Genomic DNA, 19,039 nt, shown 5'->3' on the forward strand with positions numbered 1-19,039 from the left:
TCCACGTAAAAGACATCTCTCTCTCTCCCCCTGCCTCTTTTCTCGCTCTCTCGCTTCTCTATTATTCTTTGACTCTAGTCGTCCTTCTCATTTTTCTCCTCCTCTCTCACCGAATCACTCTATTACATTCCCTCCCTATCTTTCTCTCTCGTTTTCAACTTAATAATGGAATGGAGTCCCCCTCGGAGGCGGCACAGCACCGCAGATGGAGGAGTAATTTTTTTAGGGAGCATGTGTCAGTCAGCAGCTATAGGAGTGCTTGTGCACAGGCAATTTTGCCTGGAGGAGCAGGGCTTTATTGCTTTTGTGGCAGGAAATAAGAAAAGAGACTCTCCATGGTGTGGAAGTCATGAAATTACAGTATCTTGGAAGAAAATGAATAGGGGGCCGTGTGAAGTAAGCGCCAGCCTTTGTTCTGTGAAAGCAGCATGCACCGGCTGCCTGAGCCTGTCCGAACGTCACCGTTTTCCTTCCTATCAAACAGACTACATGAAGATCAGGTCTGGGACAGGAACAAATAGCACCAAAACAGTTTGAATTTTTTTTTTTTTTTACATTTTTATTGAAGTTGCACAACTGCTATAATTCTTTGCTTAATTCAAATATACCCTTACTGTGAGTGGGAGTTTGTCAAGTAAAATGCTATCCAGGATTAACATCTACAGTTGATGTCAGAATTATTAGCCCCCTGTTTATTTCTTTTCCAATTCCTGTTTAATGGAGAGAAGATTTTTTCAACACATTTCTAAACATAATAGTTTTAATATCTCGTTTCTAATAACTGATTTATTTTATTTTGGCCATTATGACAGTAAATAATATTTTTCTAGATATTTTTAAGACACTTCTATACAGGTTAAAATGACATAATAATAAGGTTAATATTGTTAACTAGGCAAGTTATGGTAATTAGGGAAGTTACTGTATAATGATGATGGTTTGTTCTGTAGAGTCTATTGAAAATATAGCTTAAATAGGCTATTAATTTTGACCTTAAACTGTTTTAAAAAAAATTTAAACTGCTTTTATTCTTGTCGAAATAAACAAATACGACTTTCTCCAGAAGAAAAAATATTATCAGACATACTGTGAAAATTTCCTTGCTCTGTTAAACATAATTTGGAAAATATTTTTAAAAGAAAACAAAATTAAAAGGGGGCTAATAATTCTGACTTTAACTGTATGTAGAACATCGTTTCTGTTTGAAAATGTAATCCATACCTAATCCCTACTCCTAAACCTAACCCTAACTGTAAACAATTCCCAAGATCAGAGGGGATAGTTTCATTGTTTCATTATCAAATAGTTGACCCATGAACATGTTCTACTTGATTAAATCACATTAACCAGACCCAGCAAACAATTTTGTGTTTAAAAGACATCTAATACATCTAGACATCTAAACATAGACAGCTGAGAATATCCCAAAACTAGACTAGTTGTCAAATAGACAGATTAGACATACTTTTTATGTGTAGTCATTCGTTTCTTTTTATTTGACGACTAGTCTAGTCTTGGCCTATTCTTAGACGTCCATTAGATTTTCACTGACAGCCCGAATTTAGCTAAGACGACTATGTTTAGATGTTTATTAGACTTCTTTTAGACAAATTTTAAAAACAAAAAATGATTGCTGGGTACACTTATAAACCAATTTATGATGTGCACTTTTTCAGCGCATTTAAGTATGTAAACATGTTCATGATGGCATGCTTTTTTTCGATGTAAAAAAAGGAGGATGGACAGACAGCTTTGAGAATCAGACAAAAGTAACTTAACTACATGGTCTGCAGAAGAGCATCTCCGAACACAGTGCATTTAAGCTTAAATCAGATGGGCTACAGCAGCAGAAGAACACCGTTGTTACTCCTGTCAGTTAAGAACAGCTAAAGGTTGATTTATACTTCTGTGTCGAGTGATCAGCGTGACCCACAGCACCTGCCTACTTCTATGTGCTGTTTGTGTAGCTCTGTTATAACACTCCCGAAATGCTAGCAGGCAGTAGGTTTTTATGTTCCTCTGTCGAGTTTCTTCGCAGGTATTTTGTTTATTCTGAACGCTACAAGTAGCTAAAATTCACTCATTCAGAGGCGGGAACCAGCGGACATGCAACGACTTTAATCATAAGGTAAACACAAAACCTGCAAAGTTTCCATCTGGAGCGCCACCACGTGACTTGACACTTGTAAACACTTGCTTCATTGGGCTTGTGGCTCTCAGCAAAGCCCATGCTTGTCACAGAAACCAAGCTGACCAATCCCAGAGCTTGTGCTTCGTGTCGTTGCAATGTGTAGTCAAAGTTTTTGCCGACCACGCGGAGGCTGCGCCAGACCATACGCGTCAGCTTGTTGCAGAAGTATAAATCAGCCTTAAGTGACGCTACAGGTCACACAAGGTTACAAGTAGAAGATCAGAAAAATGTTGCCTGCTCTGATGAGTTTCTGGTTTAAATGTTTCTATTATTAGAAATTTTAGCAGTCACATGTAATCCCACTTTTGTTTTAACAAATAGATGTTGAAATGTTGAAAAGACAAACAATGGTCATGAAAATAATAATGGAAAAAAGAACCCAACCACCCAAAAACTGTAGTCAAAACTTGGCTATCCAATGGTAAAATTATACACAATGCAAACAAGACATCGATCACAAATTATACCTAATTCTTTCCAGATGTAGAGTACCTGTCAACTCTGTCATCCATAATTTACGAATTGTTACTTCTATCTGATGAGTTTCTGCTGGGACATATAGATGGGTGGGTCTATGTTTATGATTTTGGCATAAACAACATAAACACTTGGATCCATCCTGCTTTGTATCAATGGTTTAGGCTATTACGGGTGGTGTAATGGATATTTTCTTGGCACATTGGTGAGTATATGTAACATCAAGATTTAAAGATTAAAAAAAGAAAAATACCAGCATCTATCAATTTATGTGTCATTTGTTTGTATATTGGTCGGTGCGGTCAGAACAATGTGTGCTTTCCTGCATTATTCAGCAAGAATACAAATTTGATAAGTCTTTCTCAAATAAATCAAAGACATACATCATGGCAGTCTACTTTTAGATGTAATAAATTTATAAGCTGGGTTCTTTTAGCAGATTAAAACCCATATACAGCAGCATGACCAGTGAAGTCTGATTACCAAGCTAATGATTCCCCTGAGCAAGTTCCCTTTAGTGATTCAAATACTTGTAGCATGTCCACTGAAGTCCATTTTATAATTACTCGTTTTCCAAGCGAAAGACTCTTATGACCTATTGGAGCAGTTTCTTAATTAATCCGACTCATTCACTGAACCGCAATGCTGTACTTCCCTTGAGACCCCTAAATCATTGTAGTTACTGAGTGGCTGTTGACAGCATTTTTTTTTCACCTTGGAATTATAAGTTTCTAAATGATTTCAAGATGTTGCTTCAAAGTTTTGCATTCCATATAGCAAACAATATGTAATCGCAATATGTATATGCATTTGCAAATTGGGGTAAAAAAAAAAAAAAAAAAAACAACAGGCAAATGCAGATAGAACCTTCTGATTCTAAAAGGTCATTTTCCGCTTGGAATTAGAACGGCCTATCTGGCAGATCATTAATTGAAGCAGTACATTTCAAGAAATACAATTTAAAAATTCCAGTGCAGATGTTAATTTTATGTAATTAATATGGTCTTATTTATTGAATTTTATGCTTAATATGAACTATTGCTTTTTGTTTATTGAATATTATGTCCCATGAAGTTGTTGCCCTTTAAGGTTGTTAAATCAGACAATGAGCAAAAGAGTTTAAACAATGAAAAATGTTTCAATGATTATATATAAACAAATAGAAATATTTCACATTTAATAGGTTACATTTTTTAATAACTGTTTCTTTTTTAACAATGTAAAATTTAACATTTCATCACAATGCCAAAATGCTTCTAAATCATTACATTTACACACAAATTTGTGTGTAATTTTGTGTGGTGCGGCATTATTTAGTCGACTCTGATATTGTTTTTTCTGGTATTTCCTGCTGCTAATGGAGCAGTCCAGCTAAATGACAAAGAAAGCTAATCCTGATTGCCCCTTGTGCGTACATTCAAAATGCTGATCAGCTCACAGAGAGAACTTTATAGAGTCAACCTAGAGTTCGACTTTGTAGGTAAAACCTTTTTGCTTTTTAATAGTCTTAAAATGTAAACAAAATCACATTATGTGAATAGGTTGTCATTTAATAAGAAAAAGTTCATAACTAAATTATGAGAAAAATGTCAGATAGGACCTTATAACTCTAAAGTGACAAGTTGCTGACATTTTATTAGTTCTCAGTTTTATAATTGTTTTGTTGTCAATTATTGTTGTTCCTCCAATGATAAAGAACTGTTGATAAAATAGGAAACTATTTGCAAAATGCCTTACATCCATCCTTATATGTATTAAAGTGTTATTTTGTTTCTCTCACACGTGTGGTGTGGCAAACCATCTAAATTAGGGGTCCCCAAACTTTTTATTAAAAAAACCAAAAACTTAATTGAGGGTGGAGGGCTGAAGGTAAATATACCAAACTGTTAAACTAAAGTTGCCATTATAATGACCTTATTTATTAATATTTAAAAATAAACTTAATCGTAATGATAATTATAGATATTTTTCACATTTTATACAGAACTTCTTACAATAAAAACATTCATAACACAATGGTGTTCAATGCTGAATATGTGAGTCAAGATGCCTTGATTTGCTCACTGATAGTCCTTTGTGTGACAGTATTTACATTTTTTAACATTTGATTCATGCACAACATTTAATAGACAGATTTCATTTTAGTTGGCTTTTTTGTAGCTTAACAATTAAACAAACAAACAACAAAAGAGGTTACGTTAAAATTAGAAATGACAATCTCTGTTGAATGCATTCGCCCCAACCTTCCCACCATTCTCCCTCTCTTCTCAGATGGAATGGTGGGCCAAATCAAAGGTTACCATGGGCCAAATTTGGCCTACGGGCCCTAGTATAGCCATCTCTCTCTAGCTAGCAGCTAGCTCTCTGTAACTCTCACTTGGCCGCCCACTGAAGCTAAGCAGGGCTGCTCCTGGTCAGTACCTGGACGGGAGACCACATGGGAAAGCTAGGTAGCTGCCGGAAGTGGTGTTAGTGTGACCAGCGGGTGGGCGCTGAAGCTGCAGTCTGTATGGGTCCTAATGCCCCAGTATAGTGAAGGGGATTCTATAATGCTTTCGACGTTAAGCCGAGGTACTGACTCTCTTTGGTCATTAAAAATTCCAGGATGTATTAAAAGAGTAGGCCAGATTTGCCCATTGTCCTCCGTCCAACGTGGCCTCCTAAGCATCCCCATATCATAATTGGCTTCAACACTCTCTCCTTACCACTAATCAGCTGGTGTGTGGTGTGCATTCTGGCGCAATATGGCTGCCGTCACATCATCCAGGTGGATGCTGCACACTAGTGGTGGATGAGGACATACCCCCCCCCCCCCCCCCCCTCGATGTGTAAAGCGCTTTGAATGTCTAGAGAAGCGCTATATAAATGTAAGGACATTTTTTATTATTATTAAATAGTATAAAGAGCATCTGGTGCCATTTTTTTATTACTGTTGTCTGCGTTCTGCACTGTAATACATCTCTATAATCACACAACACCACTGTTGGCCAGACAACTGATAACTTAATCTGCCTTCTAATCCTTCTCAAAGCCTTCACTTGCGCTGAAAGCTTTTTTTGAACCAGTGACCGAATTCCTAAAAATGACTTTAATGTATCACTTTGCATAATCGGTTTTGATGTGTGGTTATCTGCCTCCAGTGGCCAACTTGTTGAGTCTCGGGTCAGGTTGACAAGACATCCATCCTTTCATTTCATTATAAGTCATTTAGAAGAATGAACTGTCAGACTGCTTATCTGAAAATAGCGAAAGCGTTTAGCAAAATGTGAGTCACTGTTTATCATACAAGCGTACATTGTTGTGTTTCTATTGCCATGGATTGCACTTTTCATACTTGTTCCCATGGCAACTATGTTGTTAAATGTTACAAAGGGATTATATCCTGGCTAAACCTTTCTTAAATCAGTTTTTTCTTTGTTAAACATCATTTGTCTTCATGCACAGTTGAAGTAATGGATTTTGATTGAACAGTAGCATGCCGTTATGTGTGTGTGTCTGTTATGACCAACAAGCATAGCAGCGTTCAGTGCATATGACATCCTGGAAGTGAGTAACACGCATGTAAGAGATAACAACTTGGCAATGCTGGAAACCTGCGGTGAGTCTCCTGGCATGGAAAAGCATCCAGCGCCAGAGCAGTTATGAGAAGCGACAGCACGCTAAAGCTGTTTGCTAGCACGGGGGGAGGAAACAAGCTGTGCCTGCATCTTCTTTCAGAATTAGAGAGCGTTTCTGGACTGACAGAGGGTCTGGAGCCCCCTGAAGTCTAGAGTCCACCAGGCTGGCATGTGAAAACAACAGCCCCACTGTTTCACGCTTACATCTTAGGGGTCCTCGCTATGGTCTCTAGCACACGGATGACATGATGACCCAGTCAACCACCTGCAGCGTGGCCCCGAGGGTGGCGTTCTCCACTGCAGACAGACGACTCCCCCTTCTATCTGCTCAGACAAGTCTCCCCGTGATTGACCCACAATCCACTGGGCTTTCAGTTCCCATAGCAACAGATCTCCATGCAGTCTTGAAGTGATCTACAAAATAATGCACATCAACGTTCCTGTAATATGCTCCGCTGTCTTTCTTCCCAGCAGCTCGGAGCTCACAGACGTGTGCGCACACGCTGGAAATCTGTCAGACAATTAGTTTTGCTTAGATTCATCACAGAACTGTCAGGCACAAAGCTTACATCAATCACACTTCATTGATTTTATCTAACTGCTACCGCAAGAAACGAGACCTTCGCAGATGTACAACAGATAGTGTTGATTTGTGTGAAAATACAGGAGAGGCAGAATATAATTAGAATCGGATAATCTTTTAAGGGGGTGGGCATAAACTGACAATGATTTTTTTAAATAGCAGGGGAAGTGTGTGAAAGAAGCCTCTCTTTAAAGGCCCATGAAACCCCCCATTTCAGCAGGGTGTTTTCACACCTCTAGTTTGGAAAAAGTCAGGAAAGTGGGTGTGTCTAGCTCTGTTTGGGTGGGAATGTCGGAGGATAGAAAAGGGAAAGGATTTGAATAAAAATGGGAGTTTCCATTTGGGCACGCCCTGATTTTCACAGAGGAAAAACAAACACACATGCACAGGAGAAAGACAGTGACTGTGTTTAATGACATTGGAGTGTTTGATACCGCACGTTGTATAAGAGAAAAAAACCTCTGTATTTCTTGGTAACTCAGATGCACTCGGTAGGTCAGAAAGCCGCGTGTGTGTAGACAATCCTGCCACAAAATGTGGCGAAAATTAAACACGACGGTCGGCAATAGATTTCTTGCAGTGTTCACGTTTACACTCAGAGAGCAGCATTTACAGCAGATCTTTCAGTCCATAATTTAGTAGTGATGTTATTGAAAACTAAGTAACTTAGAAATCATTTGACTAATGACTGTCTTTAAACACGGAAAGAGTACTGCTGATGATACGAACTATAACTTTGCCATCTGAATGAACAAAAAAAGGGCACTAATCGCACACACTTACCAAATCTGTAGAGACAGAACAATCAGCACATACTGGAGCTGTGTCTTTTTTTAAAGGAGACGAGCAGAAAATCTGGATTTCACAATTTCCAGATGCAAAAAGCTTTTGGGTAAAAAATGTTCCGTACAAACGTATTTCTGCCGCACGTCACGTGCAATGATCCACACGTGAGTCCAGCAGCGCTCTCATAGAGAGAAAATGAAAACAAAACCTTCACTGCAGCACATTATAAAAGCAAAACTGACAACCTGTATCTCCAAACAATTCTTATTCTTTTCCCACATCTTTTATTAATTTTATTTAATTTATAAATTTAAATTTTATTAATGAAGTTGCAGCGCATACACAATAGAGCGCGCTGATTGGTTTGAACCAAGTCTTACTCATGCATTAATGCAGCACACTCAGAGACGTAATACGGTACTCCCAGGTACAGACGTCCAGTCTACAAGCTGGAATACACGCTAAGATCTCATGGCCGTGACGCAGCTTCAAAAATTTCTAACCGGAAGTATGAATTTGCTCGAAATAACGCAAAAACAACCAATTTTCACTTTTTAGTGAAATATATGTGTCCTAATAGTGTTTATAGCAGTGTGGGACACATATACGACTGTCAACAGCTCAAAAAATGTGTTTTGGTGTTTCGTGACCCTTTAAGGCTTTGTTTACATCTGCTATTAAGATATGTTTTGCTTGACTGAAACGCAAGTAACTGAGGGAGACACATTTCCGTTTGAATCCATTCCTATGGCACTTAACTTCTTTACTAATAGTAATCATAGTAATGATAATAATAATACATTACATTTATATACCGATGCAACATCCACCTGGATGATGTGACGGCAGCCATATTGTGCCAGATCACACACCAGCTGATTGGTGGAGAATAGACGAGCGATGAAGCCAATTAAGATATGGGGATGCTTAGGAGGCCATAATGCTCTGAAGCCAGAGGGCAAATTAGGTTAGAATGCCGGGGTTAAACCTCTACTCTTTTTCGAAGGACATGCTGGGATTTTTAATGACCACAGAGAGTCAGTCTGGAGCCAAATTAAATTAAAACATTTACAAAATAAAATTCATACATCCACAACACAATTTACATTTACAAAATCCAATTTGTAAGTTCAATACATGATTTGTAATTACACAAATCAATTTGTATATTTAAAACACGATTCATAAATACACAAATCCAGTTCATAAGTTCAAAACACAATTCATAAATATGCAAATCCAGTTTGTAAGGTTAAAACACGATTCACAAATACACAAATTACATTCGTAAGTTTAAAACACAATTCATAAATATACAAATCCAGTGCGTACCTTCAAAACAGTCAATAAATACACAAATCTAATTTGTAAGTTCAAAACACGATTCATAAATACACAAATTCAATTTATAAGTTTAAAACACGATTCATAAATACACAAATTCAATTTATAAGTTTAAAACACGATTCATAAATACAAAAATCCAGTTCATTTGGTAAAAATATTTATTTTGAAAGTGAAAGACGGCGCTCTGAGAAGTATAGAGTCCCCATCAATATACTGGGGCGGTAGGACCCACACAGAACACAGGTTGAGCTGCCCCTACTGGTCTCACTAACACCACTTCTGGCAGCAACCTAGCTTTTCCATGTGGTCTCCCATTCAGATACTGACCAGGCGCAGCCCTACTTAGCTTCAGTGGGCGACCATGTGAGTTTTTTTAAGGGGGACAACAGGTATTGGTGCAAAAATGTTTATATTTGGGCTTTTTATGATCTATCAAAATGGCATTGCGGAAATTATGAATTAACTTAAAAGCATACAAAGAAAAAAAATATGATACTTTTATTTCTCCTTTGCTGTTTTGTTATTTGTTTTTGTACCAAATTTATGATTAAATCATGCCTGCCTTCCATGCATCAACAACACATCCTTTAAGGTATGCAAATTAGTTCAGTAGGTGGAGAGTAGGTGGTCTTCAGTGGCTGTTTGAATGCATTTGATCAAATAAGCGTTTACTCTACAACATGAAGGATGCTCATTGTGCTCAAGGCCACTGATAACCTCTTCATTTAGTTAGCTAGGGTAAAAGTAGTTTGAGTCTGGGTTTCTCTTCAGGATTTTTTGTCAATTACTGGAATTTGGATTCAGTGTTGTTTTTTTATGTTTAGTCTTCGACATTGACGTTGGTATTGAACAACTAGAATAAAAGCAGGATTTTGTAGAACCATATTTCACATAAAAGGAAATAGTTATAGCTTTATATTTTTCATCATCAATCCACATTCTAAAGGTGCTGTAGAAATGAAGATGACTTGACATGGAACTGAATGTGTCTAATGTATTGAATGGGTTTTGGAATTTTCTACCATTGTCTGTTTATCTATAGATAAACAGACAATAGAAGAAAATTCTGAATCCAATTCAAAGCTGCTTTGTCACAATTACATTACAGCACACTAAAATAATAAAGGTGATCACACATAACAAACAAAATCTACACTGTAAAACCCAACAGTCAACTTTACCAAATGAAATGAGTGTAGTTAACTCAAAATTGACTGAAAGTTAATTCTACTCATTTGAAAAGAGTTTTGAACTCAGTGTTGAACTTAATGAGTTAATTAAATACCTCATTACTTTCAATTAAATGGAGCAAGTTCACAGTACTCATATATATATTAGTTTTTTTACTCAAATGGTTAGTAGCAATCGTTTTACTCAAACAGTTTGAGTTGCCTTAACATGGTGGGTTTTACAGTACTCGGTTTGAGTTCTCTTCATTTATTGAGTTTTTCTGTGCTCAAATTGCTTCGTTTACTCAAATTGATTAAGTTCACAGTACTCATAAGGATTCTTTTTTTAAAACTTAAATGGTTTGTTGCAATCAGTTTTCTCAAATGGATTGAGTTACCTGAACTTTTTGGGTTTTACATTGTGGTTGAAGGCATTTTGAATAACTTTCGGAAGGGATTGAAAATGGACAAGCCTAAAACACTTCAGATCCCGTTTAAATCCCCTTAAACACTTGTGATTGGGTTGACAGAAGCTGAAAGTATATACTTTTGGCCTTTCACATTCTGTAAACTGTCCTCATGATGCAGTTTCAGGAGTGTCTGCACACATCAGTACATATACAGCAGTGCAGGTGCAAAGTGAATGAACAAGTCCACTTGGTGGTACTGCGCATGTGTCAGACACGTCCATCTGTGTCAGTACTTTGAAAGCTGTGTGGGAGATGAAGCAGAACACAGGCCTTTATAACAGGTGTAGACAGGGCCCATGATGCAGATGGCAATGTGTTGTGGGTTTACACCTTGATTATGTCCCATTGTGTTCTTCATCCTCTTTGGTTTACGACCACAAAGCAAAATAGAGAGAATCTGTGGTAGCATTTCGGGAGGGGGATTGAGGGGGGGTGATGAGAGGCGAGAGGGCCTTGTTGATCGGTGTGGAATAATAATGACACAATACCCCATTAAAATCTCCCTCCCAGTGACTAATCCCTCTCCGCTTTAATGAGAGCCAACGAATCCAGCAGAGACATGGAGCGGTTCGTGCTCCGGGAGTTCAAAGGAAAGGCTCTGGGAACTTTAGCGGCTCATTGTGAAATTGATGTAAATGCCGAAGTAAGTGTCGCTAGCAATTATCCAAAGGCATTGCTCTGGCCTAGTCTGAGTGAGATGTGATTCGGAGAGAAAAGACGAGAGCTTGGATAACAGAGGGCTCTTTTGCCAGTGCATGCATGGGTTTGACGCTAACAAGAGAGCAGAGGGGGTCGCGGCATGTTTACAACAACACCGAAATCCCTCCGTAGGAGAGAGAGAGTGAGAGGAAAAAAATGTATTCTCAAGTGTCATCGTCTCGCTGGTTTGCGGTTAACCTAAAGCTACGTGACGCTCCGTATTAATGGATTGCTAATCAACAATGGCACAAGAGAGGCTTTCAGTAGCTTTTTGTAGCTAAGAATGCCTGACAGGAGGTCAGACTTCAAGGGTTTGATATCACACAGTCTGCCAGCCTGAGCGGAATAAATGATGGCCGTTACCATTATGGAGGAGGAGAGGCTTTGTAAATGGGAGCATACAAGCCTCTTGACAGATGAGTCAGTCGCTGCACACAATAGTCATTAATGCGGCTGTGTTCTCAAAACGGGACTCATTGTAGCATTTTATTGTCACAGGCTGAATAGCATTAACCCCTGCTCTGAGGATATGAATATACTCTCAACAGATCCTCCAAATGAGGAAAAAATGACCATCTGACTGGTAGTGAAATATTAGCGGGCCGGAGGGAGTGTGTGCGCGAGGCGTTTCTTTGGCCGTTAGGCCTCTTCTAAAGCCAGTGTAGACAGGGCTATTGATTTTTACGACAACACAGTGAGAAGGTCATTGTGGTTGAGAGGTTTTGGGGGGATCTTTACTGTTCATTCTGCCAGCATTTTACCCTCAGCAGTTCCAGCAATTTGCCGAGGCAGCTGTACCTTTCAGACAGTGGCATGTAACAAGATCTTGGCTTCAAAACGCTGAGAAAAGAGTTGGATTATGTTCATTACTGAGAAACAAACAATACAAAAATTGCTAATAGGGGGTGTAGCTACACATGATTCAGTCCTTGCACTAAATACAATCATACAAGCTAACAGTGTTAGTGTGTGATTTTAAGGGTGTTTTTACACCTGCCTTATTTAGTTCGGTTGAATTGCACTAGAGTTCGTTTTTCCTCTTGGTGTAGTTCGTTTGGGCAGGTGTGAATGTAGCAATCGCACTTCAGTGCGCACCAAATTCGGACCACTTCGATGGTCTCGGTACACTTTCAAACAAACCCTGGAGCTGTTTGTTTGTGGTGAGAACATGATCTGATCTAGAACAGATTCAACCGAAAAAAAGTACTGCGCCTTTTTGGACTAATCTAGCTGCCGTAGGCCGATGCACTTTGCATTAGATGCAGGGGCGCCTGCAGGATTTTATTCAAAGGTACGCACATATCCAGCACCAACCCGACCCATCATCCCTTTTTCCTAAAATTGTATAAAGCACCTTGTATGGTAGCAATATTTGCGTCGTTAGTTTTAAGCCTTTTGGCGAATGTCTCAATTAATTTTATCTGTTTTAAAGAGCGTTTACTCATTTTGAACCTTATTGTAAACAATAGCTATCTGAATTGTAATTTTTAGTGTGCGGTAAAACCGCAAGCAAAACTAAAGCCAATAGATTTCTTTACCCATCTACCATGCAAGTACATACACACTTTAAAACACACAAACACACAACTTTGTTTATTCTCATTCTTTCTTGCTTTGTCAATAAGTCATTGTTTTGTACTATTTAATAGTAAATTTCAATTATGTAAAAAATAAATAAATAAAAAAGCGGCATTAATTTCTGCCCCCTCGTGGTAGGTACGCACAATGTGTTCAGCCGTACAGCTGCAGGCGTCACTGATGGGATGTAAAGGAAAAATATTTGTTGACAGCGCTTTACCAAATTTAAAAAAAATTTTTAAAAACATTACTTGATGGATCGTTGGTAATATTTCCGGAAGATGACCATGTCACAGTTTATAGCTAAATTGATTCACACCTCCTCCTGAAGTGACTTGCATTGCATTTTGCAATGCATTAAAACATTGTTTTCCAGCCGCACTTCATTCTCCATATGTATAATTTGCCTAAAGTGATGTATACAAACTATATTGTATACTATGACCAGGTCAGCCAGCGCAGTCATCCCTCCATAGTAAAAAATTTTTATGTGTATTTGTAATGTGTATTTATTTAGCGCATTTATTGTGGATGGCCATACACCCAAATCGCTTCACAATCATGAGGGGAGTCTCTTTACACCACCACCAGTGTGCAGCATCCACCTGGATGATGCGACGGCAGCCACATAGTAAAAAAAAGGACATTTTATGTCTGCCGGTTTGTTTACTTGCAGGAGTTCCATTGGCATTTTCCCGCACATTAATTCAGACCAATCGAAAAGCAGTTTAGGAAATACGTTCAATAACATCTGGCCAGTGAGTGATGTGGATTTTGTCACACGACTACTGGTCCGGATCAAAGCAATCCGTGTGGTATGAAAAGGACCCAAAAAGCAATGTATCATCTGTTGCCATTGTTCTGGTCCAAATGCACCGAAGCACAGTTGTGAAAGCACGCTAAATGAAATATATGTACATTTACACTTAAGACATCTTCTAGTACTAATTATCTCATCCATCTCAAGGATGAAATAACTGGACTATCAGACAATCTATGTACAGCGGCGCGCAGAGACAATACATTTGTGTTTGCTCGCAGTGCGTGGTGCTAATGCCTGTACTTGAGGCTTTAAGATATCAGTGAGTGGCTGTTGATGTCAGAGAATTAGAATTTCAGAGTAGTAATTGGCTCTGTTTCCCCGCTGCTGGCTGCATTCAGCCTGGACCGGAGCCTCTGCCAACGGCTCCATCCCTTTTTGTTTGGCGACACTGTTCATGTCTGCATTTGTCCCTTTTGATAAGGCCTTTCATCCTGTTTGCATTGATTACAGCCTGACGAGTCACCCTGATACACTGTGGGCCATTCAATTCCCTTCACCACACACTGGGCCCATTGTGGGCTTGGAATGCGTGTATGTGTGCGATTGCACTCTCTGTTCTCCTGGCTTTTTAGGTACCAAAGCGCAAGCATGTCAGAGCCTAGGAAACAGCGCTTGGACACAATACTCACTCATCACGGAAATAATGCTGCACCTTGCGATGGAGCATGGCCGAGCATTACTCATTTATGGGCTGAGAGTTTACATTTCACCCTGGCTTTTTATGCGCGTCACATTAATGACCACATACTGAGCAAATCTGCATACGGCACCAATCGGATGGTGATGGATGCCGGTGCGGTTTCAACGATTTATCTGTGCCTCGTTTTCCGCATACAAACATTAATGAGGCCCGCAAGATGTATGGCCTCCTTATGAACCGGCATTATACTGTATGTTTAACAACGGCTGAGCTAAAACAAGGAAGAACCATATATAACATCAAAACACTCAAGGCGACCTGAATAACTGGAATCTGTGCACACAAACGCCTGAGTGCGGCCAGTTTGTTTTCAGTCATGTGTTTAGGTTGTGTGTGTGCGTGGACGTGTGAGAACTGGGCAGGTTGAGAGCAGGGCGGGTGATCCTTGTTCTGTGAAGAATTAAAAGCACCTCTGCAAATAGCGGCATGTGTAAATTCTGGGGGTGGGAGTTTCACAGTGGCTGGGGTTTCCGTGTAAATAAACAGTGAGGAGGTCTGCGTGGGTGGAGGGGCCCTGGCCTTCTCCCTGGGGTTAGACCTAGTCTTTTGTTGCTCTAAATCCGAGCACTTTCTATTGAGGAGGATGGGGGGTTGCCTGGGAGAGATTAGTCTGCCAGTTCTGACACCCACACACACACATACACACACACACACACACACTCACACGCATACATTGTGCTTCTTTCTCAACCAAAAGAACAGCCCTGATAAGCACCTCCTGATTTTTTTTTTTTTATCAAAAGGATGGACGGAATCAAGAGTATCAGTCACAGGCAAACCACAGAACATGACGTGTGTCTCAATGCATGACACCCCCAATTCAAAACCACAGTCCATAAATACTAAAGACTTCACATCACTGAGCTGTAAGTATTCCCAGATCTGGGATAAACATTAAGCAAATTCATGGTGCATAACATTTTATTTTTTTTTCTGAAAATATACAGGACCACCCTGGTGTTTTTATGTTGTAAATGATCCATGTTGCTTTGCATGATATAAAATAGAAAAATTTTAATTTTATAAACTAATAATAATAATAAAATATTACAACCAAAAATATATACATTAGTTTTATGTTAATACAAAATAAACAAATAGCAATACTAGCATACTATATTGAATAATTAATGAAAAAATTAATCACAAAGACAAAATTGCTGCTTGATAAAAATAATAAATAATAATAGTGTTAATTATTATTATTATAACACAATAATATATTAATTAAATTCTAATTATTATTTACAGTTTAAATTGTTTATAACTATTTTTGTTTTTTGTTATTTTAAAATGTATAATAATTAAATGTAGATACACGTGTCATAGCTATTTTTTATATCTAAGTTTGCGAAAAAAATAGATGACATTACCAGGACTGTATTGTTATATGGGTAACATGCGATTATGAGTGAGGGCTTTTTTTAATGTTATTAAGTGTTTGCATGCTCCTTTGCTCCTTTGTTTTATGTAAGGCTCTCATTACCACGTGGTAGTAACAGATTGTTTGAACTGGAAAGAAAAGCCATTCGAAGCTAATTAAGCAGCCATTCCAGGCACTATTCACGGGCAGAAGAGCGAGAAGCACAGGCATTTGTCAGCGCTTGACCCCGCGTGGTATTGATTGACAACAAACCTTCTTGAATGACAGCCTTAACCTTTCCCGTCCAATTGCAGTCGAGAGAATATAGATGCTGCTCTGCGATTGGCTGAGAAGCTGTAAAGCCGCAAAGGGATCCCACGTGGGTGCAGCAGAAGAAACGGCACAGGATTGGCCGCTTCTTCTGAGTTCAGACATGGCCGTTGTTCACGGAGATCAAACCTGAACAATCATCGTATTCCCAGCGCTAGCTATCTGTCCATCTTGATGATAGCTCATATTCGTGTAGATGTGCAAAATTATGTTATGAACGGGCACTAGCTTGAGAAATCTGAAAAATAATGTTTTTGTGAACACCGATTGAGCCAGTGTTATTATCTAAATAGATGTGCGACTGACGAGGGGAAATGATGACTTCCTATTTATGCTAACTTTATTTTTAAAGGGCGGCAGATGTACACAAAACAATATAAATAACACGAAAAACGTTCAACTTTAATTTGATGTATAATAACTCGGGACATTGTTGTCCTCCTTAAAGCATAAAGCTATAATGCTAACCTACTTTATGTAAACATTTAACATAACCGACTTAAATAACACACAATCGTGATTCCAATAAACAGTACATTGTTTTTCTTCCCAGAACGACGTCCGTGTCTACACTGAGACTGCATCAGATCTCTAAACAAAGGCATTCACTGTGACATCGGTCCACTTTGCTCAAAAATACCTAGAAATGTTCAACGGCAGCATTACGAGCTACCTGTTCTGATCTAAAATGGCGAGTATGATGTCATGCATCAGGATGCAGTCCCCACGTGGGGACAAGGCTCCACTATTGGTCCGTAGAGCAAAACTCTCCGTTTTCTCATGTGATTGGCTGGCGGGAGGTGCTCTCGCAGTGGCTCAGCCCTCGTGTCAGTAGACTGTCTGTGTGTGGCACAGGGTTGCATTGCTGGACGAAGGGGAAATGCGCGAGCGGCGAAGAAGTAAAACATTTCACTTTTAAACGTCCCAAACCGCTCCAAAATCGGAAGTACATTTTTTGCCTGAGTTTTTTGAGGATTACACGAACATTTTTTCGAAGCGTGGAGTTTGGCGTTTCTTTATTCCTTTGCCTCGGAGAAGCTGAGTCTCACCGAGTCGCTTCGCGTGATAGAGAGCGAGCGCACCAGAGATGTTCGCCACCGTTCGCGTCCGCCAGGAACCGTATTTTACTCTGAGATATTGAAGCGGAGATTGACATTTCTGAAGTTACGGGAACAGTGGAAGTGACTCGGACGCACAAAGACAGGTACGGAGGACTAGCAGGTTAGCTAACGACAATAGCTTGTTATCCAACCAAGCGAGACTTGAAACGCTTCTCACACTCAAACAGTGACTGAGCTCATCACTTATCACTTTGGCGACTCATTTACGAGCTTCTTATTTGGTTCATTCAAGTAAGGTGAAGTGCTAAAAGACAGTTGCCAAACAAAGAAAAACGCCTGATTTCCGCTTAATTTCCTTGTGTATTAGTAACAAATGTTTGGCTTCGAGTTGTTTTCTCCCCTCACACAGTCAATTGTTTTGAAAGTGCAGGTGAAAGTGCGTTATTAACGCTCCTTTCAACGCAAAGTTAACATTTCCAAGCGTCTTTTTAACCTCTGTTTGATTGTAACGGTCTCCCCTTCGTCTGTTTGTTTATTTTTCATTGTTTGGGTTCCAGCAGCAGAGATCAGAGAGGATTTTTGCCCCCAGCGTCCAGTGGGCTTCGTGTCCGGCTGATTTTTTACAGTACAGTGGCTTGCCGGTGGACACCCCCTACCAAATAGAGCTCCAATAAATAAAGGATACATTTCAAGATGTATCCACAGGGCCGGCATCCGGTAAGTGCATCTTGAACTGATATGGAACATAATTGCTACATCTGCATCAGTTTAGCTAGAGAGCAGGGGCAGAGCCGCCCGTCCATGACGAACGACATCCTGATGTGCACCTTCATTTGATTTGCTAAGCCCTGGTGCCTGTGATATTGCTTTGAAGTGAAAGAGCTGGAGGTTCCAGGCACAATCAGATGGGGTAAAAACCCCTGACGGTTACTTGTCAATAAAGTAGTTGACGTTGAAATTGTCTTTTGTTCGATAGTCTGTGTTTTCATGTCTTTCCATGAGCACCTGGTTTAGAGAGACTGAAAACAACAGCATTTTTACAGTTGCAGTTTGGCACGCTCAGACCCATCCAAGCGAGGCGACCCCATTTCTCCCGCCGGTGTTTATGTGAGGCACTAAAACGGCGGACCCAGAACTGTAAAGATCCTCTCCCCCCCCCGCCTCTTTTGTCAGGACGCTACTGGTGCTCCAGCTATCTCCCAGATGTCACTGTAGCGTGGATGTCACCCCAGCCCTCATTCAGGCTGAAATATTAGAGCTGCTCTCCCAGGGCCCAGAATGCATTAGAGCCTCGCTCTGCAGTCGGTGGAAAACAAATTTGGTTCTCTGAGGATGTAATTGAGTTTGATTGATGTGATGGCTGTCTTTCAGGCGCCCCACCAGCCTGGTCAGCCAGGCTTCAAATTCACAGTGGCGGAGTCCTGTGACAGGATCAAAGACGAATTTCAGTTCCTGCAAGCCCAATATCACAGGTAATAATTTAGAGTTATGTGGCCGTAAAGTAGCTTGTACAATTACTGCTTACCCTAATTGTGTTTCACAAGCAAAAGGGAGGAACAATCTATTTGATTCACACAAAATGTTTTCTGTAAGTAAAAAAATATATATATGGTAAAGCTGCAACATCATACAGCGTATCGGCACCTTATTGGTGCAAAGCTAATGTTGTAAACACAATTTTAGGCATAATTAGAGTTTATTTGTCTGTTTTCAAATGTATAAACAGTGTTTTCTTAGATAAAGATCTTATTCTTTTCATCTAGCAATGTTTTTTCTATAGTATATTTCAGAGGACATCATGTCTGAATTCACTTTAATATTTTTAAATATCACAGAACATTTGGT

General features: G+C 39.5%; 1 protein-coding gene across 11 annotated transcripts in view; it reads left to right on the top strand.

Annotated features, from left to right (window-relative positions):
• The first annotated feature begins 16,963 nt into the window (after nt 1-16,963).
• The window catches only part of tle3a (TLE family member 3, transcriptional corepressor a), a 31,602-nt gene continuing 29,526 nt past the window's right edge, over nt 16,964-19,039 (top strand). For 4 of the 11 annotated variants that reach the window (XM_073928834.1, XM_073928841.1, XM_073928836.1 and 1 more), the window contains exons 1-3: nt 16,964-17,337; nt 17,752-17,911; nt 18,566-18,666. Coding sequence is in view for 3 of the 11 variants with exons in the window: in XM_073928833.1 (XP_073784934.1) it covers nt 17,888-17,911; nt 18,566-18,666 (125 nt within the window). In the remaining 8 variants the exon portion in view is untranslated. Of the gene's footprint in view, nt 17,355-17,751; nt 17,912-18,565; nt 18,667-19,039 lie in introns of those variants that run through there. The other 7 variants (XM_073928835.1, XM_073928837.1, XM_073928840.1 and 4 more) reach the window with 3 other exon arrangements.

Source organism: Danio rerio, chromosome 18 (assembly GCF_049306965.1).
Source record: "Danio rerio strain Tuebingen ecotype United States chromosome 18, GRCz12tu, whole genome shotgun sequence".
Taxonomy (NCBI): domain Eukaryota; kingdom Metazoa; phylum Chordata; class Actinopteri; order Cypriniformes; family Danionidae; genus Danio; species Danio rerio.